General features: G+C 34.1%; 1 protein-coding gene across 2 annotated transcripts in view; it reads right to left on the bottom strand.

Annotated features, from left to right (window-relative positions):
- ITFG1 (integrin alpha FG-GAP repeat containing 1) overlaps positions 1 to 27,927 on the bottom strand; it is a 264,804-nt gene that overhangs the window by 77,307 nt on the left and 159,570 nt on the right. For both annotated transcript variants that reach the window (XM_079117640.1, XM_079117641.1), the window contains 2 exons: positions 6,025 to 6,175; positions 3,951 to 4,059 (listed from right to left, as the gene is read on the bottom strand). In XM_079117640.1, the coding sequence (XP_078973766.1) occupies positions 3,951 to 4,059; positions 6,025 to 6,175 (260 nt within the window). The remainder of the gene's footprint in view (positions 1 to 3,950; positions 4,060 to 6,024; positions 6,176 to 27,927) is intronic.

Raw genomic sequence — 27,927 nt, 5'->3', positions numbered from 1 at the left:
TTTAAAAAAATTACAGATATGAATCAATGGTCTACTATATGCCAAACATTAGCATCAATGGATTTAAGTAACTAAAAATGCACAATTGTGACTTGAGAAAGAATAAATTTTCTTTCAACTCCTATAAGAAGTTCACATTATTTTATAACTCAAGTCTTAAGATTTCCCTGTAAGGCATCCAAGAAGAAACCAGCAGAGATGTTGCATTAAGCTGGCTTTGGACAAGATGGCATCTGAGGCCTTTCCCACTGCCATGATTCCCTGACCTGTTTTTGTAATTTTTAAGAATGTAAATGAGTAAATATCAAAGAGGGGCTCATAAACTTAAATTTTATAAATGTGTGTAATTTTCCACAAAATTTCCCCAAATTATCAATGTTTAAAAATGTCAGACTTTTTCTGCTTCATATTGAGAATTGCCTTTTCTCTTTAGTATATTATTACAACTGGGAATTTGGAACTCATCAATGCTAGGAAAATGCTATGCTCTGATTTCTATACCATGTGAGTGAGAACACCTGCAGGAAGGAGCCCACAGACTCAAGCATGGAAAAAAATGACACGGCATGCCCTCATACTAGTTAGGAAATTTGTAGCAAGTGTAGAAAATTCACTCATATTCCTTACTTAGGGCACAAAAGAGAATGTTGTGGTTTTAAAGCCTGGATTAAAAAAAAAAAAAAAAAACTTGCTAAGTGCAGGGAGAACTTGACTTGACCTAAGGATGTACAAATTAATACCTCTTTCAGTTGAATTTTTCCTTTCTGTTCAATGTCTAACATCTGTTCTAGAAAGCATTGATCTTTACTCTAGGCATACACAGGAACATATGACATTCTGATGAACTAAGTAATAAGTGTGCACAAAATTTGAGAAACTAATTTCTTTAAAGTATAGTGGCAAAACTCAAATGAGAGACACAAATTCTACAGCCATCTCATTGAACAGAAAGAAAACAGTACTTTGTAATAAAGTATTATTAATTAGAATTTAATATATATTTTTGAAGTAAATAACATTTATTTTAGAGCAAAGGGTTATTTTTATAGCATCCCATTATGGTAATGAGGCAGAAACCCCCTCTTTCATTTTGTATTTTTCTTTCGGTGCAGTGCTGGTGTAATCCTGGGAAATTAGTTAGAGTTTACAGTGATAAAGAATCTAAAAAACTGGGTAGTCCTGAGAAGTTAAACCACAACAGGGTATTTCAACTTCTTAAGTTCAAGAAATAAACTTAAATAGTTGTGTTTCTGATATCAGAAAAGGGTAAAGGTGAGATCTGTCTGTGAATAGGAGTTTCATAAGTTGGAAGAATGCTTTTTAGAGACAGAATACAGGATCAGAGGCATCACATGTTGCTTGGATACTAGAGAAGAAAGGGATAATCTTAAATCAAGAAGCCAAGTCAACCTCAAAAGGTAGCTGGTCACTTATCTATCTGACATAAATTTCCCAAATGCCTCTATGTAACAGACCCAATGTAAGGCAATGGGGAACCAAAAACAAATAAGACAGATATTATCCCTTAAGTTTCTTCAACTATCACAATGTGCTAGGAGAGAAAGATTCTAATGAAAATGGTATAAATAATCTTGATTTCAGAGTGTTTCTCAAACATCCTGGAATGAAGGGAGAGGATGTGTTAGTAAATAAGTGTTATGTTATTATTTATGTTAATATAGGTTATATTTACATGTTAAAATAAATGGAGACTAATGGTGTGTTGCTATTCATAAAGGAGGATGATTCTAGTGATTTAAGGCCAAAGGACAGATTTTTTTGAGATGTTTTCTTCCTAGTGATGATGTGACTTCTTTTGAATCTCCCTTTTGGAACCAAGGTTTGCATCAGTCAAATGGCTATATTTGTTTATCCCTATGGTATCAAATCCTAGACTTTTACTCCAATAGCTGTTTGGTTCTGTTACCTGAACTATATTATTCTAACTACACACATGACAATTAGAAAAAGAAAAAGTTTTAAGGATTCCTTGTCTCATCTTGAGGTTTAAATTAAAGTTGAAGGAAAACCACTGAGGAAAAAAAATATTTCAGATTATATAACAGCATGCCAAGTAAATATTGGGTATTTTAATGTTTTTAGCTCTAAAAACAGTCAAAAAATAGTCAAAAAATATTCTCTTGAAAATGATAAAGGAGAGAATATGCTCAAATGGATGGCAAAAAAGTATAGAAATGGTTAAAACTCATCTGTCAGTATTTTAAGGCTACAACATTAATGAAATGGGAGCCAGTGTTAGTTCATCCTAACAAGACTAAATTTGCTGTTTAGAAAGGGAGGTTATATATTTTGTCATTTTTATCTTCCAAATCTTTCAACACATTCATTATTCTGTTGCTTCTCTGTGTTTAATTCATTTAAAAACTAGTATTTCTACAAAGTATATGAGGCATTTCATTGACAAATGAATTGATTGTCTTGATGCTGACTATAATAGTAACACAAAAAATGTCATTTTCCAACATGAATTCATCATAAAACTCCCAGTAAACTAGTAAAAATATGATACAGAGTTTCTACAAAAAAAAAAAAAAAAAAAATCCCCTATAGCTAATATATTTAATAGTGAAAGATGGAAAGTTTTTCCCTTAAGATTGGAAACAATGCAAGGATGTCTACTCTTAACATTCATTCTAGATAGCACAATAAAAAGACATAAAAGGCATAGGTTAGAAAGAAGGAAATAAAACTGTCTTTCTTTGAAGATGATGCCTATCTCTACAGAACATCCCAAGGAATCTAAACAAATAAAAACCCTCCTATAATCAATAGTGATTTGAGTAAGATAATGGTATTTACATCAAGATCAAAAATCAATTTTGATATGCTAAAAACAAACATGTGGAAACCAAGCTTAAAAACCAAGCTTACAGTCTTTCCAATGAAAATAACTAGGCATACACTTTATAAAACAAGAGGGTTTTTATGATGAACATGGATGTCAGGAAGAGGAGATGCCCGAGTGGGCTGTGAATTGGTTAGAGTGTATAAATAGTATTGAGGAAAACTAAAGCCCAAATTCTGCCAGAGAAGTACCTACAAACACAGATGATATTAGAAAGAACCTTGAAGTACTGTATTGGAAGAGAAATCTAGGTATTGATATGACTTATGGTTTTATATTGTATATATGAATATGAACAGACATATATTGAGAATTCAGGCCTGGCTTTTAAATTACATTCTCTCACAAAAGGAACCAAGATCTCCTTGGTGAAATGTCTGAGTCAAGGCTTAGAGAGGTATAAGTTTTCAACCTACAATAATGCAGAAGGAAAGGAGATAGAGGTAGATTCAGGTAGTGGTTTAATGCACTCTAAGGGTAGTAGGTAGAGGTTTGATGATGAAAAGGATATTTAAGAAATAGCAGAATACCTCCCTATAAAATACTAATCAAATTAAAAGGGAAAACAATGAATTTAGGTTGAATGAAATCAGTGGTCATCAATATGACAAGATGAGCAATGTTAACATGACAGTGGCAGAACAGGTCAACATCATGTGTTTCTTATATTATGGACTTTCTGCAAAGCATTTATGTCTGAGTTAGGAAATGAGAAAATAGCATTATGTTATAGAATGTAAACCTCATATTTTTTAAATGGATAGTGTCAGGACATGAAACAGGAAAAGACTGAGAACCTGTTGCAGACTGAAGAAGTCTAAAAAGATGTGACTTCTACATCAGATATTTTTGATCGAATTCTGGATCAGAAAAAAAAGTAATTTTGGGGGTAGTTGGTAAAATCTGACAGGGGTCTATGCATAGATATAGATAATATTGAAGTTATTTCCTGTGCATGGATTACATAGGGCAATATCCTTGCTCTTTGGAATAAGGGGCTGGGGAGGGTGGGAAGGAGAGAGAGAGAAAGAAGAAAAATGAAGAAGGAATAGGGGATGGGAACAAACTTACTTAGAATACTCACCAATGACTTTAACAAAATAAGCATCTGCTTCAAAGTTATTTTTTAGTGTATGGATGGCAAAATCATTCTTTGTATATCCTTTACTTAGTACTACAATGTCCAAAATTCCCTGGAAAAACATAAAAATGGTTAAGAACAAACTATTGGATGAACTGAAAAAAAAAAAAAAAAAAAAAAAAAAAAAAAAAAAAAAAGACCATGAAAATGTATGGCATGCATTATAGTTTGAATAAGTATTCCCCAAAGGTCTTTGGCTTAAAGGGGTTGGTTGACAGTGTGTGAAACTATTGGGATGTGGTAGAACCCTTAGGAGCTGAGGCCTAGTGGAAGGAAGTTTAATTATTGGGGTATGCTATTGAAGGGGATACCGGGACCCTGATACCTCTTCTTTCTCTGTTTCCCAACTGCCATGAGGTGAGTAGCCTCCTCCACCATGAACTCCTGCCATGATATACTAGGCCTAAACCATCAGGACCAAGTGATCAGGGACAAAAAACCTCTGAAACTGAGGCCAAAATAAAACTTACTTCCTTTTAAGTTTTAAGTTCCTTGATTATTTCAGGTCTTTTGTCACAATGGCAAAAGCTAACATTGTTTATTTACTACTTAAGTGAAAACCTTATTTACTCAAGTTGACATTTAAAATAAAATTATTTAGAAATACATATATATATACACACATAAGTTTGAATAATAAAATGAAAAACATCCAGTTTAAATCTTTGGAAAGAACTGTTAGCATTTTGGTATATTTCTTTCTGTCCATATTTGCATGAACTTTTAAAGCCTGTGATAGGGATCACCAGATCTTTTCCAACCATCAAAAAGATAACAGAATGAATCAAACAACATTACCCTATGTAAATTTATGATTACACAAATGGTATGTCTTTACTCCATGTACAAACAGAGAAACAACATGTATCCCATTTGTTTACAATAAAAAAAAAAAAAAAAAAAAAGAGAACCTTTTTATTTGCCCTTGCCACCACGACGGCACAGTACCATTTTTTTCCTAAAAAGGGGGGAAGCTTTGCTAATTTTATTAAAACAGAGTGTACTCATTAAACTGACTCTTCTCTATCTCATGAGGCTGTTCATATCATATAAAACTTGATTTTCCTGTAAATTCTTACTTGATTTCCTGTAAATTGACTGTTCCATTTTTTCCAAAGAATTTTGGGTGACATATCAGTTTGTTTGAATCCTTTTATGTTAATATTAATTATTTCACTCATTCATAGAAAACTTATTTCCCAGATTTAAAAAACCATTTTGAACTTCATTTATGAAGTTTTGGTGTAGAGAAATTAAAAATTGATTTGTAGTCAATTCTTTTTATTTCTTCTCCCTCTTGTGATATTTCTGCCAATTACTTTTCTGCTTGGATATTGCTAAAATTGAATGAGATTTAATAGCAGGAGAAACAGAGGAAAACAAGTTCCTATATTACTCATATAATTGAGAATACCCTTTTATAAAAAATACAGTAAAACCCAAAACAGGGATAAAGGAGATAGACATGTCCTGAAGAGAACTTTTTTTTTTTTTTTTTTTTTAAATTATCTTGCAAGGATATGGTTGGGTACTTTGAAATTTAACAAGTTTATTTTTTTTTGTTCAAAATTTATTATTTTTCTGAGTGGTAAACTGATTTTCTTCCTCAGGGAAAAACTCAAGATCACCTGGTAATCAAACAATCTGTAGCAATAGATGCTACTTCTAGTTTACAAGGATAAAGGTGAGGACAGAACTTATTCTTTTGCAATGTAGTAAATGTTTGTTTAAGAGTCTGTTATCTGTTGACTTTGCTTTTGACTACTGTTGACCATGCAGATTTGCCATTCTCAAGCATTAAGCGCATAAGGGCATTTTCATATTTGACTATAGTGATCAGCCAAAAGTATCAACGAATTTGTTATCTCTGTCATTTAACATTAAAAGAGATTTTCTTTAATTAATTCATTTGCTTTCATTATGTCATCTACATTTTGGGGTCAAAAAGGGTAAATATAAAGGAAGATGAAGTAGATGGAAATTAAATTCCAAACAATTAGGACATCTCTGAACTTACATCTTCATAAATGTCAAAAAAGGTGGCAACCATGGCATCTCTGATTTGATTTAGGTCCGTCAGCTCCCAGTAGACTTTAAACATCCGATGTGCCTCCTCACAACTTGCATTGTTACAAGGGACATTTTCCAATAAAAAGGCTTGCTGGTTGCTGTACAATAAACAAAAGGCATTTAGTTAATATGACATATCAAAACTGTAGCAATGGCTGTACTGTTTTTTCTAGAATCAAAGGAGACATTAACTGGTATACAGTGAAATTATATTAAAAAATCTCCACACTTTACTGATTTCTGTACTGTGACATTAAAAAAAGATGAAATTGTTTTTACCTCTTATCAGTCTTTGATAAAAATTCTGTGACTTTTTGAGTCAAGTCAGTTGATGGCCTTTTTCCTCTTTATACCGAGTTTCTAAAGCCATCCCTTCCTTCCTCTCTTCTTACTCTGAAATCACAGAACTTGTGTTCCACTACTGAGTTACTAGACTAGACATTACCCATTTAGACTTGTATTATTCTTCAAGGAATATTTGAATTTTAACTGGAGACCCTGATATCTCCAAGTCCTGAAAACCCAAAGCAGTGAATCTAAAACAAGAGAACTTCAGTTCCCTGTTAGGTAGGGCCAGTTACTGTCTGGTACCTCTCAGATAACAGTAGCCATAAAGTCCACTCTCCTGAATTTGACTGTACAGGCAAAGTGGTCATCAGCTGAGATTTTGGAGCTTGATTACTAGATTCCAATCCTGACCTGGTCATTTATCAGGTATGTGACTTTGAGAAAGATGTTTAACTTCTCTAATACTCAGTTCCTGATTTGTAAACTGAGTAATCAAAGTACTTACAGCACGGGGCTGTTGTCAAGAGGAATGAAATACTGAAGACACAATACCTGAGACAATTCCTGGTATCCAGTTAGTATTCCATGAAAGAGCTTTTATTACCATTATTCTTATTATAAATTACAACATAGTTCCATGTAAAAATCTTTTCATTAGATATAAAAGTAACATTTGTATGCTGAGATTTTATGTAATTGCTTGTTTACAGGCATTTTCCAAATAGTTATACACGTACATTCACATATAATTTTCCACTTCCCTCTATACTCATAGAAAGTAATAGGTTGCTACTGTATAGCGCTTAAATATTATTACTGTTCATTTTTTTCTTTAAATTATCTTAACTCAATTTGAGGACAGACTTTTTTTCACATAAAAATGTTTGAGTCTGGGTGATTTTGGAAAGAAAAAAAGAAGAACTCAATTATAAGAAAGGAACATTTCTAAGTGTTTAACACATACTGGAAACCTATGAACAAAATATTCAACTTACATGATGTACTACTACATGATTCCTTATTTTTCCAGATTAAAAAAATTCCAGAACAAAGAGTTCACTAAAAAATTATTTATCTAATGAAAATCTCTGACTATAACATTTACTTGGAAAACCTTGAGGTGACCTTTGCTCAAGAAATAATATAACCTCTCACTACAAAGAACAAATGGTTTTTTTTCTTTGTCTCCTAATAATTGTTTTTAAATTTTAATTTGCAATTTTTTTTTTCGGGTAACTTACGTATCATACCATTTTACTTGGAATTTCAGAGATGCAGCATATCCTAGTTTGCCATTTGGAGAGTACATTAAAATATGAAAATACGTGATAAAAGCAGTTTTAAATATATTTTATGATCAGTGACATTCATCAGCCTTCTGCATGTGTCCCATTTCTCTTTTCAAAGTCACTGCATGGATTTCATTATAAAAACTCTGGTCAGTATGAAATAAACATAATCTACAAGCCATCCTTTATTGTAGTTGCATAGTTCAAAATGCCATTCTTAATTTTTTTTGGGGGGGGAGATTACCAGGGATTGAACTCAGGGGCACTCAACCACTGAGTCATATCCCCAGCCCTATTTTGTATTTAATTTAGAGACACTGTCTCATTGAGTTGCTTAGTGCCTCACTGTTGCTGAGGTTGGCTCTGAACTCACCATCCTCCTCCTGCCTCAGCCTCCTGAGCTGCCGGGATTATAGGTGTGTGCCTGGTGCCATTCTTAATTTTTGATGTGTGTTTGTAAAAATAATAAATGTCTCACTAACTATACTGGTGTTGTTGTTGGGGTCTGTAAAAGCTCAGTTCTTTTAAATTCTGCTGAATTCCAAAGATACAGTCCAGCACTTTACCTTTAAAAAAAATAAAATTTGATTCAAGTCCAGGAGGAAAGATACTTGCTCTATTTGGTTTTGAAACCCTTGGGGGAGAATGGTCTCACCTCTTTTGAGTCAGTTTTTCTGTATTTTTGGCAATTACAATGAATGTATCCTTTTAAAAATTGTGTTTTTCAAAAACGATTACAAAAATTGTTGTAAAATTCAAGTAACAGAGATATTGAAATAGTCAAAATCCTTCTTTTCTGGGGATAAATATTGTTAATAATTTGGTATATATCTTTTCAAACCTCCTCCTAGGCATATCAAATATGTAGGTACAGAAAAACAAAACCAAGAAAACCCTCAAACCCAACTGGGTTCTGCTACATTCATGGAGGAAGGGACATTGGCTTATGAAGACTTTTGATAACTATTTTGCAAATTGCCTCCAGAGAAGTTGCATCGTCTTATATCTTTTACCAGGAGCTCATCAATTACCTATTCTCCCAGTCTCATTCTTTCCAATGGCTACTCTATTATATGGATAAACTACCATTCATTTTAGGATTCTGTTATTGACGGTCAGTTTTTTGCCAAATGTTTCCCTTCCTCCCCTTGTCTCCAAGTTATTTTTCCTTGAGAACTTCTACAAGGATTTTCAGATGATAATCATCTGGCCAAAAGATATGTATATTTAAAAATGTACCAATTTACACTTTCTATAGTATACGAGTGTGTCTTTCAAATCTTGCCAATATTAGTAGCATTGCTTCTTACTCCTGCCAGTTGAATAGCTTACAAATGATCTATTTTTTCTGATTATGAGAAACTATTTCATGTTCATCAGTCTTCTTCTGTGAATTGCCACTTAAATTTTTTTTTTCTTACTGATTTTTAGATCTCTCCTTGTTAGGGACATTAGCCCCTTATCTGTTCTTATATCCTTATTCATATAGTACTAATAATAGTAGATTGCCTCAAGTAACTGTTGTAAGGATTAAATGAGAAAACACATGGTAAAGTGTTTAGCATAGTGCCCGGTACACAACACAGGACATGTTCAACAACTGCTATTATTATTATATGTTGTTACTGTTATTACTTTGATATGCCGCAAACATTTGTTCCAAGCCTTATATTTTCTAAAATTTTGTTTGTGGTGCTTTTCATTAAAAGGCTTATGATATCTATGTAATAATTTATGTCAATATCTTTTCTTTATGACACTTTAAGAAATGTTAAAAGAAGTCCATTAGACAGAAAATGACACCAGATGATGATTTAGTTCCACACAAAGGAATGAAGGGCACTGAAGATGTTAATATTTTTTTCTTAAACTTCTTTAAGGAGAATTGAACAAAATTCAACATAGTATGGTTATTAAGGATACAACAAGAGATAAAGTGTGTGACCAAAATAGAACCCAGATCAGAAAAAGAGAAACAGAAATATACTGTTTTAAATTTCTGAAACTATAGGTGAAATAATATCATTGGTAGACTTACTAAGTCAAACATATAATCTATATATCCTAAAGGATTCAATGAAATAACAAGGTTTAAAATAAGTCAACAAAAAGGATAAAATCATAAAAAGTACAAAACTAACTGAAACTAACTCAAATGAAAGCAGAAAGAGGGGGGAAAATTCCAGAAAAAACCTCAAATAAATGACATGGTGGTAGATTAATAGCTAGCCATGTTAATACTGGCATGAAATATATAAAGAGTTTAAATACACAAATAAAAAGACAAAGATTGAGATACAGCTGCATCAATGTTCATAGCTGCTCAATTCACAACAGCCAGATTGTGGAACCAACCTAGATGTCCTTCAATTGATGAATGGATAAAGAAACTGTGGTATATATATATATATACAATGGAATATTACTCCACCATAAAGAATGATAAAGTTATGGCATTTGCAGGCAAATGGATGAAATTGGAGAATATCATGCTAAGTGAGATAAGCCAATCTCAAAAAACTAAAGGACGAATGATCTCGCTGATAAGCGGATGATGACACATAATGGGGGGTGGGAGGTGTTAGGTTAGGGTTAAGTTTAGGGTTAGGGAGGGTGGCAAGAATGGAGGAAGGAAGGACTGTATAGAGGGAAAAGAGGGGTGGGAGGGGTGGGGGGAAGGGAAAAAAATAACAGAATGAATCAAACATTACCCTATGTAAATTTATGATTACACAAATGGTATGCCTTTACTCCATGTACAGAGAAACAACATGTATCCCATTTGTTTACAATAAAAGAAAGTTATTACAGAAAATTTTAACCCATAAAAATGGGAAATGTTTTAAGTTGCATAGCATGTAAAATACACATATCAAATGCCCTTTCTCTGAATGGGCTGATACATTTAGTTTGTAGTCTTTTGAGACTTTTTAATTTCTCTTCAAAGACCATAAAATCACTGTTGTTTCTCAATACACCACCACTTGACACAGTTCTAGATTCTTAATGTGTTGTGTGCATCTGTCTTATTACTCATTTAGAAAGGTAGTTGATGGATCATTTAACTTGAAGTTTGATTTTCTCCCTGGCTGCTCTTAAAGCTGTGTGTCCATTTTAGTCATTTCTACCTTCAGTGAGTTCTGCTCTTCTAGATTGTTCTTAACTTTCTTCCTGTTAATTCCCCAATTTCATTATCAGCTTAGGCTCACTTAGAAGGAAAAGAGTTTCAATTTTTGGAAATGTCTATCTTTCTAGGTAAACCTTAGGGAAAGGCAGTTTTACATGCAGAAGAGAAACAAACTAAGAAGAAACAAAGTCTATTAGGAATTCCCTAAAAATGAAACAAAAAAATTTTTTTTTGAATTAATGCTTTGAAACCATGCTATCTGCTATTGGTAAATGCAGACTGCTCAGCTAAGCTAATATAAAACTTCTACTTTGAAATGCTAAAAATTATTGAGGTGTTTTGTAATTATTCTATTGATAATTATAAGTGACCAAATAAGGTTTTACAATCTGATACTTTGAAAAAAAGTTCATTTGAGCTCTGGGCAAAAGCAATATATTTATTCCCGACTGTGTAGGATATGAGATTCAGTGGGTAGACAGGACATGTTTCATGTACATCTTTTTTTTAAAATATTTTTTTAAAATTTGTAGATGGACACAATACCCTTCTTTGTTTATTTTGTTTTTTTTTTTATGTGGTGCTGGGGATTAAACCCAGTGCCTCACGCGTGCTAGGCAAGTGCTTTACCACCGAACCCCAACCCCAGCCCAGGAAGCAAGTATCTTTTGTAAAGCAAAGCCAATAAATGGAATATAAGACTGAATGCCAAAAGTTCCCATTAAATGAATGGTTAGAAAACATTTTGTCGTGTTTCCATTTATCTTCATTCAATGATATTCCTTGTATTTGTTAATTTGGTGGCTATTACAATATTTTTTCTAGGTATGATACAATTTGAGTTACTTATTGTGTAAAAGGAAATATAATGGTAATTTTGTTGGTTGGGTAAAGAAATAAACAGGATATTCACCTTTTTAGTTTCTTCCAGTGCTAGAGATTGAACCCAAGGCTTTTGTGCATGTTAGGCAAGCAATGTACCTCAAATTATCTACATCAATTTGTGGAAATGCTACAATTCATTAAGTATGTAGGCAGAAGGATATGTAAAATTATTCATAGTATGTTAAGTGAAAAAAGAGGGTCACAAAACAGTATTAATGGCATAATCACATTTTGCAAGACAAACAAAATGTCACACACACACACAAACTCATGAGCACAATGAGGTAAAGCAGGAATACACAACCATGATTAATAGTGACTGTCTCTTGTGGACAGGTTTTACTTTACTTCTTTTCATTTGTATGTAGATTTCTGTAGTATGCAGTAGCCACCTCACTTCACCTCTCACTTCACCTATTTTAATTCACTACAGTTTCAGAACTATTTATATTTTCTTTATTTCTGATTTGTTTTTTATTGTCTACCTTTCCCAACTTTTATGTTTTATTCACACTTGTCTACCTAGCACCTATAGTTTTGTTTCAACAGAACAGATACTCAATTTTTTAAAAGTTAGCAGATGAGGCTTTTGTAAGAAGAAAAATAAACACTAAAAGATCAATTTATTTTTAAGTACTGTCACCTGTCTCCTCAATTCTTCTCTTTGGGAAGTGACTGAATATCTTAGTAACAACAACAACAAAATGGTGGAGAGGCAGTCTGGCTATTGGAGGAACTTCATCTATAATACAATTTGAACCAGTGGATGGTCAAACATTTCTCTGGGCTGTCTAAGTCCACAGTAGACCTGAACTGCTACCCCAGAAGACATGGAATATGACAAGTTGATATGAATGACTTCTAAAAAATAGCAATCTCAGAATGTGTACACACACACACACACCCCTTGTATCCTCCAAGTAAGCTCCCTGCTGATCTCTTTACATATTTCAGTGGCATTGCTCACATTTTTGTGATTCTTCTTTGAGGATGCCTTCAGAAGAGGTTTAATCTTTTAACATCCTCAATGATGGTAAATCATCAATGAGTGGTAATATGAACTGAAGTGTTTGGTTAAGGTCAGTTAATAGGTTGTGCCAAAATTAATTAGGAAGACATTAGGCTGAGGTAGCTCTACTGCACTTAAATTCCTACTTAAATAGGTTAACTAACCTCAAACTAGGAACCTTTCTTCAGGAATGATCCAAAGAAGACTACTCCTCTACTTTAAACAATCGAATATATATATTTTTGCCTTGTTTGGAAATGCACCTTTAAAATGACTTTTCATAACTTCTTCATAAAACTCAGTACTGCTTGTGATATATTATTTTTAGATAAATAGTCATATTCTTTTATAGTTAGGATACCAATGAAATTCAATCAAGGAAACCAAACTACTATTTTGTTATCAATCATTTTTTTGTTTACATCACATACAACTTCTATGAATACTTATAAGCTCATGAAAGGTATGAAATCTATGTACCTTAATACCTGTGAGACACAAGAACTAACCAAATTTAAGGTTACATTTATCTTCTTTGAAAAAGCCTGACGAAATACTGAATTAAGATAATGATGTACTTTAAAAAAGGGCATTAGCACACCATTGAAAATGCATTAAAATAAGATTAAACCAGGAATGTATACATAATCACCTATTAAACCCTTTATTGAGCAGAGGACAAAATTTAGATAATTAACTAAAACTTGGGCTTAAAAGAAAAAAGGATGTAACATAATTAACCCTTGTAAAGTATTGAAAATTTTTTCCTTGCAAGTATTTCTTGGCATTGGTGACCCCCAAGGGACCCAGTTTAAATTTGAAACTCAGGATACTAAGTTACTTTTTACCATTACTCAAAGATGAGATAAAATTCTCTATTTCGGGATAATGATGGCTTTAAAACTGCCAACTAATGGCATACCTATGATAATGAAAATTTATAGAAAATATCAGTAATAAACTGTGCCTTCTATATTGGGAAATTCATGCTAACAAGTAAGTTGAAGATGTAGAGACATGGAAACATAGAAGGAAATACTCAGTCCAATTTATGTGCTGTGGGAAAAAAGATGAGTAAGTCTGTTTTGACATCCTACCTCACAAAAGAAGTCTTCAGGCAGTACCACGATTCACCTTCACTCTTTAGAATCCTATTTCAAAATCTGCAGTATGTGGAAAATAACAATTTATATCCTATTCTTACTTTGGTATTCTACTTGGTTTATGATGTTCATTTATGAGAAGAAACTTCTAAAACTTATTAACATTTTAAAAGCTTTGACTAACAATCAGTTTTTTTCTTCTTCTTTTCCTCCTGGTGAATTTTATATATGAAACTTCTGTAATTTTAAGTTTCTTCTGCTTGGATTTATGCTCATAATTTCTTTGCTAAGTTTCTACATGTTCCTGAAAATGTATGAATCTGTTATTCCAATCTGTTTAGTTGAAATTGGTTGTCAACAAGAATGAATTAGAATTTGAGAATCGCAGTCCCCACCACTTGCTATTTTATTATATTCCTTAGACTGCTATTTGTATTACAAGGGCACTATTTTTAAAATGTCAATTATGGGCCTAAACAAAAATGCTAGTGAGTAAAGACACAACCATAGGTATTTATAAAATGTAGTTATATAAAATATAGTACATCTTAATTAAAAAGGTGCATTTAATACAAGTGTAGGTTTTTCTGGTAAGGTGAAAACCATGTACATTCTAGAGTTAATCCATATACATTTAACATCCTTAATCCAATTAATGAATAATGATAGGCATACTCTAAGAGATCAATGTATACTCTGTTATTCATAACTGCAGAAGTATAGTGAAAAGGCTGACAACTATTTTCATTATGTAATCTTTATTTCATATCACAGTCGAGGGAAGATTACACAAATGGACACATATATATTTAAATTGTAAATGACTGTGTTAAGAGTAATACTGCCATTTTTAGATTAATTTTAAAACCTAATTAATTATTCTTTCCTATATGAAAAATAACTATAATGCACTACTTTAAAAATAACAATAGAAAGGAAACTCCATTAGAGTGGAACAAGATCAGGGGAAGGGAGGAGGGTAGGGAAAGGGGAGGTAGCAGGAAATGAGATGAATCAAATTATGTTATATGCATGTACAAATATGGTATAATGAATCCAACTTTTATATATAATTATAATGCATTAATGAAAAATATTTCAAAAAACAGTGATCATCTGTTGGTAATGTGATTATAGGTTATTTTAATTTAATTTTTTATTTGTACTTCCTATATTTCTATATTAGAAAAATATGTAAAATAAAAATACTGTATAGGTTTGGAGGTGTAACTCAGTGGTAGAGTGCATATTACCACACATGAGGTCCTGGGTTCAATCTCTAGCACCAAAACAACAAACAAAACCCAACCAACCAACACCAAAAAGAAATCCTTATTTTCAAATGAAATCGTCTGCATGAGTAGAGAATATACAAAATATTAGAATAAGAGAATAAAGCAAGATTGGTGAATCTATGTAAGAAATCAACAGGTTTCTTGCATATGAACAATAATCACCAGAAAGTAAATAGAAAAAGAAGTCTCATTCACAGTAATAATGATGTTTCTAGGGATCAATACAACAAAAGCAGTATAGGAGTTTCATAAAGATAGTGAAAAACATTACTAAAGTTGCTTAGTTGGTAGCGACTGTCCACATGTGGCTACTAAGAATAATCTGTTCTTTTTTTTTATTAAAAATAATAAATTTACATAGGGTAATGTTGTTGGATCCATTCTGTTATTTTTTTCTCTTCCCCCCTCCCACCCCTTTTCCCTCTATACAGTCCTTCCTTACTCCATTCTTACCACCCTCCTTATCCCTAACCCTAAACCTAACCCTAACCCTAACGCTAACCCCTCCCATCCCCCATTATATGTCCTTATCCACTTATCAGCAAGAACATTCGTCCTTTAGTTTTTTGAGATTGGCTTATCTCACTTAGCATGATATCCTCCAATTTCATCCATTTGCCTGCAAATGCCATAATTTTATCATTCTTCATGGCAGAGTAATATTCCATTGTATAAATATGCCACAGTTTCTTTATCCATTCATCAACTGAAGGGCATTTAGGTTGGTTCCACAATCTGGCTATGGTGAACTGAGCAGCTATGAACATTGATGTGGCTGTATCTCTGTAGTATGCTGATTTTAAGTCCTTTGGGTATAGGTCAAGGAGTTGGATAGCTGGGTCAAATGGTGGTTCCATTCCAAGCTTTCTGAGGAATCTCCATACTGCTTTCCAGAGTGGCTGCACTAATTTGCAACCCCACCAGCAATGTATGAGTGTACCTTTTTCCCCACATCCTCTCCAACACCTATTGTTGCTTGTGTTCTTGATAATCACCATTCTAATTGGGGTGAGATGAAATCTTAGGGTAGTTTTGATTTGCATTTCTCTTATTACTAGAGATGTTGAACATTTTTTCACATATCTGTTGATTGCTTGTACATCTCCTTCTGTGAAGTGTCTGTTCCTTAGCCCATTTGTTGATTGGATTATTTGTATTCTTGGTGTAGAGTTTTTTGAGTTCTTTATAGATTCTGGATATTAGCGCTTTATCTGAAGCATGATTGGCAAAGATATTCTCCCACTCTGTAGGCTCTCTCTTCACATTACTGACAGTTTCCTTTGCTGAGAGAAAGCTTTTTAGTTTGAATCTATCCCAGTTGTTGATTCTTGCTTTTATTTCTTGTGCTATGGGAGTCCTGTTAAGGAAGTCTGATCCTAAGCCAACAAGTTGAAGGTTTGGACCTACTTTTATTTCTATAAGATGCAGGGTCTCTGGTCTGATTCCGAGGTCCTTGATCCATTTTGAGTTGAGTTTTGTGCAGGGTGAGAGATAGGGGTTTAATTTCATTCTGTGGCATATGGTTTTCCAGTTTTCCCAGCACCATTTGTTGAAGAGGCTATCTTTTCTCCACTGCATATTTTTGGAACCTTTGTCTAGTATGAGAAAATTGTATTTATTTGGGTTTGGGTCCATGTCCTCTATTCTGTACCATTGATCTACCTGTCTATTTTGGTACCAATACCATGCCATTTTTGTTACTATTGCTGTGTAGTAGAGTTGAAGATCTGGTATTGAGATACCCCCTGCTTCGCTCTTTCTACTGAGGATTGCTTTAGGTATTATGGGTTTCTTATTCTTCCAGATGAATTTGATAATTGCTTGCTGTATTTCTGTAAGGTACGTCATTGGGATTTTAATTGGAATTGCATTGAATCTGTATAGTACTTTTGGTAGTATGGCCATTTTGACAATATTAATTCAGCCTATCCAAGAACATGGGAGATCTTTCCATCTTCTAAGGTTTTCTTTAATTTCTTTCTTTAGTGTTCTGTAGTTCTCACTGTAGAGGTCTTTCACCTCTTTTGTGAGATTGATTCCCAAGTATTTTATTTTTTTCGATGCTATTGTGAATGGGGTAGTTTTCCTAATTTCTCTTTCTGAAGATTCATCACTTATGTATAAAAATGCATTGGATTTATGAGCACTGATCTTGTAACCTGCTACTTTACTGAAATCACTTATGAGTTCTAAGAGTTTTCTGGTGGAATTTCCAGGTTCCTCTAAATATATAATCATGTCATCAGCGAACAGAGATAGTTTGAGTTCCTCTTTTCCAATTCGTATCCCTTTAATTTCTTTGGTTTGTCTAATTGCTCTGGCTAGAGTCCCATGAACAATGTTGAATAGAAGTGGTGAAAAAGGGCATCCCTGCCTTGTTCCAGTTTTTAGGGGGAATGCTTTCAGTTTTTCACCATTTAGAATGTTATTGGCCATGGGCTTAGCGTAGATGGCCTTTACAATGTTAAGGAATGTTCCTACTACCCCGATTTTTTCTAGTGTTTTGAGCAGGAAGGGATGCTGTATTTTATCAAGTGCTTTCTCTGCATCTATTGAAATAATCATGTGATTCTTAACTTTTAGTCTGTTGATATGGTGAATGACATTTATTGATTTCCGGATGTTGAACCAACCTTGCATCCCTGGGATAAAACCCACTTGATCGTGGTGCACTATCTTTTAAATATATTTTTGTATGCGATATGCTAAAATTTTGTTGAGAATTTTTGCGTCGATGTTCATTAAGGATATTGGTCTGAAATTTTCTTTCCTTGAAGTGTCTCTGTCTGGTTTAGGTATCAGTGTGATATTGGCTTCATAGAATGAGTTTGGGAGGGTTCCCTCCTCTTCTATTTTATGGAATACTTTGAGAAGTATTGGAATGAGCTCTTCTTTAAAGGTTTTGCAGAACTCAGCTGAGAACCCATCTGGTCGCGGACTTTTCTTTGTTGGCAGGCTTTTGATGACCTCTTCTATTTCATTGCTTGAAATTGATTTATTTAAGTTGTGTATGTACTCCTCGTTCAGTTTAGGTAATTCACATGTCTCTAGAAACTTGTTGATGTCTTCGAGGTTTTCTGTTTTGTTGGAGTATAGATTTTCAAAAGAGCTTCTAATTATGTTTTCTGTTTCACTCATGTCTGTTGTGATATTTCCTTGTTCATTCCTAATTTTAGTAATTTGAGTTTTCTTCCTCTCTTTGTTAGTGTGGCTAAGGGTCTATCAATTTTGTTTATTTTTTCAAAGAACCAACTATTTATTTTGTTAATTTTTCCGATTGTTTCTTTTGTTTCAATTTCGTTGATTTTAAGTATTTCCTGTCTTCTACTACTTTTGGTGTTGGTCTGCTCTTCTTTTTCTAGGGCTTTGAGCTGTAGTGTTAAGTCGTTTATTTGTTGATTTCTACTTCTTTTGTTGAATGCACCCCATGAAAATAATCTTCGTCTAAGTACTGCTTTCACAGTGTTCCAGAGATTTTGATATGATGTGTCTTTGTTTTCGTTTACTTCTAAAAATTTTTTTATTTTCCTCCCGATGTCTTCTGTTATCCATTCATCATATAATAGTGTATTATTTAATCTCCAGGTATTGGAGAAGTTTCTGTTTTTTATTCTGTCATTTATTTCTAATTTCAATCCATTATGATTTGATAGAGTACAAGATAGTATCTCTATCTTCTTGTATTTGCTAACAGTAGGTTCGTGGCATAAAACATGGTCTATTTTAGAGAAGGATCCATGTGCTGCTGAGAAGAAAGTGTATTCATTCTTTGTTGGATGGTATATTCTTTATAAGTCGGTTAAGTCTAAATTGTTGACTGTGTTATTGAGATCTATGGTTACTTTATTCAATTTTTGTTTGGATGATCTATCCAAGCGGTGAGAGAGATGTGTTAAAATCACCTAGTATTATTGTGCTGTGGTCTATTTGATTTCTGGAATTGAGAAGGATTTGTTTGACGTACATGGATGAGCCAATGTTCGGGGCGTAGATATTTATGATTGTTATGTCTTGCTGATTTATGCTTCCCTTAAGCAGTATGTAATGTCCTTCTTTATCCCTTCTAACTAGTTTTGGCTTGAAGTCCACATTATGTGAAATGAGGATGGATACTCCAGCTTTTTTGCTGTGTTCGTGTGCATGGTATGTTTTTCCCCATCCTTTCACCTTTAATCTATGGATATCTCTTTCTATGAGATGAGTCTGTGGCAGGCAGCAAATTGTTGGATTTTTCTTTTTAATCCATTCTGCCAGTCTATGTCTTTTGATTGATGAGTTCAGGCCATTAACATTCAGGATTATTATTGTGATATGATTTGTATTCCCAGTCATTTGACTCATTTTTGTTTTTTGACATGATTTGGTTTCTCCTTTATTTGGCTATTCCTTTAGGCTAGCTCCTCCCGTTGCTGATTTGCATCGTTGTTTTTCATCTCTCTCATGGAATATTTTGCTGAGAATGTTCTGCAATGCTGGGTTTCTTTTTGTAAAATCCTTTAGCTTTTGTTTATCATGGAAGGATTTTATTTCATCATCAAATCTGAAAGTAAGTTTTGCTGGGTATAAGATTCTTGGTTGGCATCCATTTTCTTTCAGGGCTTGGTAAGTCGTTCCAGGATGTTCTAGCTTTTAGGGTCTGGATTGAAAAATCTCCTGATATTCTTATTGGTTTCCCCTGAATGTAATTTGATTCTTTTCTCTCGTGGCCTTTAAAATTCTGTCTTTATTTTGTATGTTAGGTATTTTCATTATAATGTGCCTTGGTGTGGGTCTGTTGTAATTTTGTGTATTTGGAGTCCTATAAGCCTCTTGTACTTGGTTTTCCATTTCATTCTTCAGATTTGGGAAATTATCTGATATTATTTCATTGAATAGATTGTTCATTCCTTTGGTTTGTTTCTCTAAGCCTTCCTCAATCCCAATAATTCTTAAATTTGGCCTTTTCATGACATCCCATAATTCTTGTAGATTCTGTTCATGATTTCTTACCACCTTTTCTGTTTGGTCAACCTTGTTTTTAAGATTAAATATTTTGTCTTCAATATCTGAAGTTCTGTCTTCCAGGTAATCTATCCTATTGGTTATGCTTTCTATGGAGTTTTTAACTTGGTTTATTGTTTCCTTCATTTCAAGGATTTCTGTTTGTTTTTTTTTTTCAATATCTCTAACTCTTTATTGAAATGATCTCTTGCTTCCCGTATTTGCTCCTTTAACTGTTGATTGGTGCGATCATTTAATGTCTGCATTTGCTCTTTCATCTCCTCGTTTGCTTCCCTGATTGTTTTAATTATGTACATTCTGAACTCCCTTTCTGACATTTCTTCTGCTGTGCTGTCATTGGGTTTTATTGATATAGTATCTAGGTTTGTTTGGGACATTTTCTTCCCTTGTTTTCTCATATTGGTCAGATGTCAGTGGGACTTTGTGATATTTCAGAATTCTTCTATTGGCTCATAGTGTCCCTGTAGATTTCCAGTGTATCACCTACCAGCCTTCAGTAGCCTGAAGTCTTGGAGTAACTTGATAATGCAGTGCTTCCAAGGAAAGCTGCCCCTAGTCCTCTACTGGTTCCAGAACTTGGAGCTGGCTCTGTGTGGAAAGGCTCTCACTGGGGGGTCTGCTCCGAGAAGCTAGCCTGGAAAGGCGCTTCCCGCAGGAGGGGGCCAGGCTTCGGGCTGCTTGGGGAAGTTCCTGGCTGCCCCGTCCTGGTCCCTGAAGCAACCTGTGGGCAGGAACTCGCTGCCCTGGTTCAGGGACTTGAAGCTTGGTTCTGTGCAGGAAGGCTCTCACTGGGGGGCCTGCTCCGAAATGCTAGAGATTCTGGCCCTGTGGGAGGAGCCCACCTTCGGAGTGCGCATGGCTGCCTGGGGAGGACTCTAGCTGCTCTGCCCTACTCTAGTAAGGCACCCGAATCCGGGCCTGCCGCCTGGGCAGCGCTTCACCGGGTGTGGGAGACTCACCCCGTGGCTCTATTTTAGTCCGAGTCTCTCAATGCCTCCCCTTCTTGAATCCTGGGTTCTGGAGGGACTGGAGATGCAGTCACTCTCTAGTCCGCCATCTTGGATCGCCCCGTGGAAAAAGCCTGTGGCCAGGAGGTTAGGTCCGCCTGGAGAGGTCTCTAGCTGCCTTGCCCTGGTCCCAAAGGCTGCTTGCGGTCACCGCTGTCTTGAGGACTTGTGGCTGGCTCTGTGTGGAAAGGCTCTCACTGGGCGGTCTGCTCCGAGAAGCTAGCCTGGAAAGGTGCTTCCCGCCGGAGGGGGCCGGGCTGCAGGCTGCTTGGGGCAATCCCTGGCTGCCCTGTCCTGGTCCCTGAAGCAACCTGCGGGCAGGAACTCGCACATCTTGGATTGCACACTTGTGCTTTAATGCTGATAGTTGAAACACAAATTTCTCTATTTTTAAAGTTGCAATGTACAGTGTAACTATTATTTAACAGATAATAGGTAAATTTTTCTTAAGTGTTTTCCCTTAAAACAAACCAACTAATACCTAAGAGATATTTCAATACTTTCTTCAACTACCTGTAAGATTAATTCATAAGTGAGCAAGTAAAGTATGTTTTCCCAGAGCCACCCTTATTAAAATTGTTCTCTGTGCTCCCTGCAGAGTCAAGAGAATGAATGAATGTGGTATTTTTAAATACACATCTTTGAAAAAAATTGATTTGTACAAGGATAATCTTGTTTCTGAATCTATAGAGCTGTTTTAGTTTCTCGCCAATAAACTAAATGTCTTCGATGCATTATTCTTAAATTGTAGATGAACACCCAGATTGTAGATTTTCCTGACTCATACATATATCTCATTAAAATTTGCACTGCAATATTTATTCTGGCAGAATTAAAATATTAAAAACTGCTGAAATCATATGTGATAGAAACTTACATAGACCAAAAGTTAAAACTGATCAAACAATGTCAAGTATTGTCATTATTATATTAAAAAGAGCTGTAGAAAACAATGGGAGCAAATTCACAGAATTTCAGATATGCATTAAAAAAATTATTTTCTTTGTTGTATTCTCTGCCTCAGATGATCTGTGCCTTGGCAAATGCAACTCTCTCTCTGCAAAGCATTTTTTCCTGCCCCACCCCCCTTACTCACTGGCAAGTTATGGCTAATTCCTTTAAATATGTTTAAATATGTTTTAACTTAATTCATTAAATATGTTTCTCTCAAAAGACTTTGCTGACCCTCTAACTCACATTGCAGGTTATATGAGGAAAGGAGACAAGTCATTTCACATGAACATCAAGCACCTAGGATAGTGCTCAGTATAAGGTACTAATGTTACTGCTGCTGCAAGCTGGGTTTCCAGGGTAGGAGACTGGAAAGGGAGATTAGGGAGACAATAATTTTATTAGGTTTAACTGTCAGATCAATACCTATGGCGAAGACAAGGAAGAAAGGTAGGAGAGGAAGAATTCTGGCAGCAATGTAGTCTCTGAGTTGTAATCCATTAGGGTGTGGAAGATAAGTCCTTTATTGACCAGTCACTGTAAGAGATTTTTAAAGACAATTCCCAGAGAGTTCTAGGAGTTGATAACTATGAGATGGTAACATTCCCAGGTCTGAGAATAGGTGCTAAGGATCTGAAAGAAGATCTGGGTAATGCAGCATGGCACCAACACACTGCCTATGTATTAGGTGGTAGGTACAGAATATTGATACATTACTCAATTGAGTACCTATAGCCTTATGAAATATGAAATACTATCCCTGTTATGCTCAAGAGACAACTGTGGCTGAGAGAGGTTAAACAATATCTTATATCTGATAATGAGATTAATGTCCAAAGTCTGTGTTCTTTCTGCAATCATATAATTTCATTCTGTTCACTTTTAATAAATGTTAAGTGAATAAATTTGTTTACTTGGTCAAGCAAAACTTACATAAACTGCTAGTTGCATTTTATAGATAACATTGAAGTTTAGATTCAATGCAGCCAATGTAAGATTATTTGGTTCAAAAGTGACGCTGTGGATTGGGTATGCAACTTAGTGGTATAGTGGTTGCCTTGGTTCAATCCCCATTGCTGAAAGAAAAAAGAAAAAAGAAAACAAACAAACAAAAAGACAGAGAGAGAGAGAGAAAGGGGGGGAGAGGGGGAGAGAGGGAGAGGAGAGAGGGAGAGGGGGAGAGGGAGAGAGAGAGATTGATTCAATGCAAGCACATTTTGACTTGGTACACCATATAAGAGCAACACTTTGCAAAATAAAGTTCTATGTTGACAGAGATGCTCTATATTTTTTAAAAAATTTGTTCATTTTAGATATATGTGACAGTAGAGTGTATTTTGACATATGATACACAAGTGGAGTATAACTTATTCTAAATCAGCCTATTCTTGTGGTTGTACATGCTGTGGAGTTTCACTGGTGTGTATTCACATGTGAACATAAGAAAGTTATGTCTGATTTATTCTATTGTCATTCATTATTTCCATCCCCCTTCATTCTCTTCTGTCTAATCCACTGAATTCCCCTCCCCCATTGCTGTTTGTTAGCATCTGCATATCAAGAAGAACATTGAATTTTTAGTTTTTGGGGACTGGCTTATTTCACTTAGCATGATAGTCTCCAGATCCATCCATTTATCAGCAAAAGTTTCATTGTGTATTTATCCATTCATTTGTTGATGAATATTTAGGTTGTGTCTACTTTGGATTCTTATGAATAATGCTGATATATTTGTATATAAAAGCTTTCCTGTGAATATATGGTTCCAGTTCTCTCAAGTATACATCTAGGAGTAGGACTACTGTGTCACATGGCCATTGTATGTTTCATTTTTAAGAAACTGTCAGAATTTTCAAAAGTAGATGTATGACTTTATATTTCTACCAGCACTGTATAAAGTTTCCAATTTCTATACAACTTGGCTACATTTGTTACTATCTGAATTTCTGATTTTAATTTCTAGTCAGTGTGAAGTGGTATCTTACTGTGGTTTGATTTGTATTTCATTACTCACTAATTTTGTAAAGCAGATTTTTAAGTACTTTCTGGCCATTTCCATATCATTTCTGGAGCAGTACCTATTTAGTTTGTTACTAAGGTTAAAAGTGAGCATTAGCTGGGTGCAGTGGTGCACACCTGTAGTCCCAGCAACACGAAAGACTGAGACCCTGAGCAACTCAGTGAGACTCTGTTTCTAAATAAAATACAAAAAAGGGCTGGGGATGTGGCTCCGTGTTTGAGTGCCCAGCTTCAATGCCCAGTACCAAAAATCAAAACAAACCAAAACCAAAAACCAAACACCAAACGAAAAAAGTGAGCATTAATCTCTTTTGTTAAAATGCATGGCCAGTGTTAATATATCTTCTGTTGTGTACAGTGTATAGACATGTGAGAACTTTGACTTTTGATAGCTCTTCCTCAAGGAAGTTTTATCTGAAACCTTATAGTCAAGGAAAAATGACCCTACTGCACACTTTCATTATAACTTGTACTCTCATAGTACTTAGTCCAACTTTACCAAAGAACAGTGTACTTCGTTAGACTGAAGTGCCATGGGAACAAGGATATTTATATCTTGCTCATTTTTATATTTTTGGATCCTAGCATAATGCTCCTTTCCAAGTGAGGGCAAATTCTTGAGTGAATAAATATTCAGCATAATACAATGAAAACACAATGAACAGCATCCACTACTACAGTGATCCACTCAAGTCTACTAGTAATTGAGTGATCTTAGATAAGTCACTTAACCTTTCTAAACTCTAATTAATTCATAAGAAAAAGAAGTACACTATGTGATTTTCCATTTCCTTTCAGTCCTAAAAGCCTAAGTCTAAATTAAAAGGAAATATTAGAACACAGAACTCTATGTGCCTTTTACAAAAATAACTAAATAAAATTCATGACTAGAGAGATTTACTAAAAGCCAAATGAGAACAAAACACACTGACAAATACAAAATACTGTTCATTAGACAATCCTCCTCCACATATCAACAAAGATATTCTTGGTGTACATTTTCATTGAGAGATAATGGAATAAAAACTGGAGAAAATAGAGGTTAATGCATAATAATATAGTAAGGTTAAACCTATAAATGCCTTAGTGGATGTGTGTTGATTTGGGGTAAAAATAAATTAAAGTTTGGACTACTAATATATCCAATTTTCTAGCTAAATATATCATATGATTTAATGATAATATAGGGACTGACTGATTTTGCAGAATATCACTTAGAAAACAATTTTATCTTTATCTGGTGCATACTTTTAACAAACAATTCAGAGATCTCAGTTAAAAAAATTTGTTTAACAGGTCTCATTTTATTAGTTGATCAAAATCAAGTATATTTTTTATTATTAGATTATAACACTTGATAAACTCAGAACTGCCTTCTAACTCACTTCATTAGGTATTTTCACATGGATGCCAGATAAGGAAGAGGCAGCCAACCATACGAATGTGACCTTGCTCAGTGACTCTTCAAAAGAAAAAACAAAACTGTTTCTGATTACAGAAGTAATGCTGTAGTATAGTAAATTTGAAAAGAAGCATGCAAATAAATAAGATAAAAAGCGATACCTGTTAAGACAGGCTATAATTCTGGTCCTTTATGACTTTTATTCTTTGGGAAATTATATTAATTTTTTCTACTACTGGAAGTATTAACCATCACTTTTAATTGTCAAAATTTGTGTTCTTATTTCTAATGCTAGAGAAATTTGAATTTTGTCTTTTAAAATAAGGCATAAGCATTGTTTGCAAAAATTTCAGTTAGTATAAGTGCTGATGAGGTATGAGCATTTTGGACTTATTTCTTTTCAGCAGTGTTAATGCTGAAAATGTTAAGTCCAAAATCTTAGTTCTGTACTCTGTAAATATCACAAATTTAAACACTGTAAAAAAACATTTTGATAGGTACAACACAATTATCATGAAATTAAAGGTGAAAATAAACCCTTAATTTTATAAAACACTTTGTAGCTTCCTGGCTAAATTTTTTTGATATCTCTATAATGTAGCACAAATATATGCTTCATCTCATAGAGAAGGAAAGTGTGACTAATTTCTACTTTTAAGGCAAATTCTTTTACACAAATCTAATTCTCACACTACTGTGACATGTTGCCTTGTCTTACATTTGGTATGTTTGTATACTGGGAAAAACACCTAGGAAAAGTCAGAATCAAGTCTTCCCTCTTCAAATATAGTTCAACTCTTAAACTTTCTATTTAGACTTACTGACCAAGAAGCAAAATTTATTCATATTTTCATCATATATATTTTGGTACTGAGGATTGTCCCCCAGGCACTATTTACATTACATATATGGCATATGCTTTATTACTATCTCTTTCTGTTTGCTCATTAAAAAAATGAGAAAAAAATTAAGTGCTTATGTAAAGCGATACATCTCGCTACCACGGATATTTTTTAAAAAAATTCATGCACAGAATACTGAAAACAGTTATGCATTGTGGCATTAATCTAGTAACTACAGGTCAAAAAGATTACAAAGTGAGGATGTAGAAAGGCTTGGAAATTTTGTTACTTCTTGAAATCAACAGATGAAGAGAACTTTGTGCTGATGCTTTTTAATTTTCCCTTTCAGAGTTCCTGATTTTTCTTTGCAAGTGCCAACTAATTCCACCTTAAATAATCTTCTGTTCTGATTATACCACATACTTTTGAAGAAAATGTTTACATGTTTAGACTGATGTTTTAAATTTTTTAATAAACATATACATTGTTCTTTGCAATTTAGAGTTGTGGAACAAAGAGAATAGAAAGGAAAGAACTGCCAGTGCTTTCCCTACCAACAATGTGTGTGGTCTTTTGGAACTAAAGTCAATATAAACACTGTGTCAACTTAGCTACTAATACAGGTTTTTTGGCAAGTTAGGCTGGACAGGAAAGGGGAAGAAATGGTAGTTCACTCAATCTTCAAAAGAAACTTGTTGGCTAGATATAACTACCCTCATTTTATTGATTTATAGAAATACACATGGGTTTTATATTTGCTAAAGAAAACAGTTATCAAGTGACAGTATTGGCATTTAAACTGAAGTCCAAATTCCATGCTCCCTCCCCCCACTGTACCTTAAACTGTAAATAGAAATAAATTTCAATTTAACCTCGTGTGACATATAATTTAGTGGAAGAAATAGTCTATGTTCCACATTACATTCTCACCTAAATTCCTTTCAGGATAAATTTTGTCCATAAATTTGAAAATGACATTTCTATTTGTGCTTTTTATTAATATACATGACTATAACTACATATATAACAGAGAGGTCTGAATCTAAGTCTTGCCCTATTAATGAACTATTAGGAGAGGAATTTTCCATTTCTTCATCCTTGAATATAGATTCCACACACCACCACTGAACTGATTCATAAAGGTGTTAATGTTTATAAAAATACAAGTTCAAATCTTACATGAAACTTTTTTATTGAAGAGGGCAGTTACGTTCCTCAGCAGTCATGAAAATTGTGGTTACTATTTTTATAAGGAACCTGATTAAAATGGAATAGATTTAAGTATATCATTCTAGAATGCCTTTTTCCTTTCCCAGCACTGCTTTACCAAATACAAAAGTTAACTATATATGCTGATGATTTAGCATTCAATATGCTTACTTTACTTTATCATAGTATAATTTCATGCAAAAACAAAGATAGCATTGCACCCATCAGTCATACAGGTAGCATAAAGAAATTTGTCAACATAATCTAACTATATCATTTGCTACTCTCTCTATATACTTAATCATATACTGTATTCTACATCAGCGTATAAACTGCATTATAAAAATGATCCTCCTAACCCAATGTCAGTAAGTCATATTTTCTGGGTTCTTTTCATAGTGGTGACTAGTACTTTGTAATGAT

The sequence above is a fragment of the Sciurus vulgaris genome, assembly GCF_902686455.1.
Source record: "Sciurus vulgaris genome assembly, chromosome: 17".
In the NCBI taxonomy this organism is placed as follows: domain Eukaryota; kingdom Metazoa; phylum Chordata; class Mammalia; order Rodentia; family Sciuridae; genus Sciurus; species Sciurus vulgaris.
This window is presented reverse-complemented; position numbering and strand designations above follow the sequence as displayed.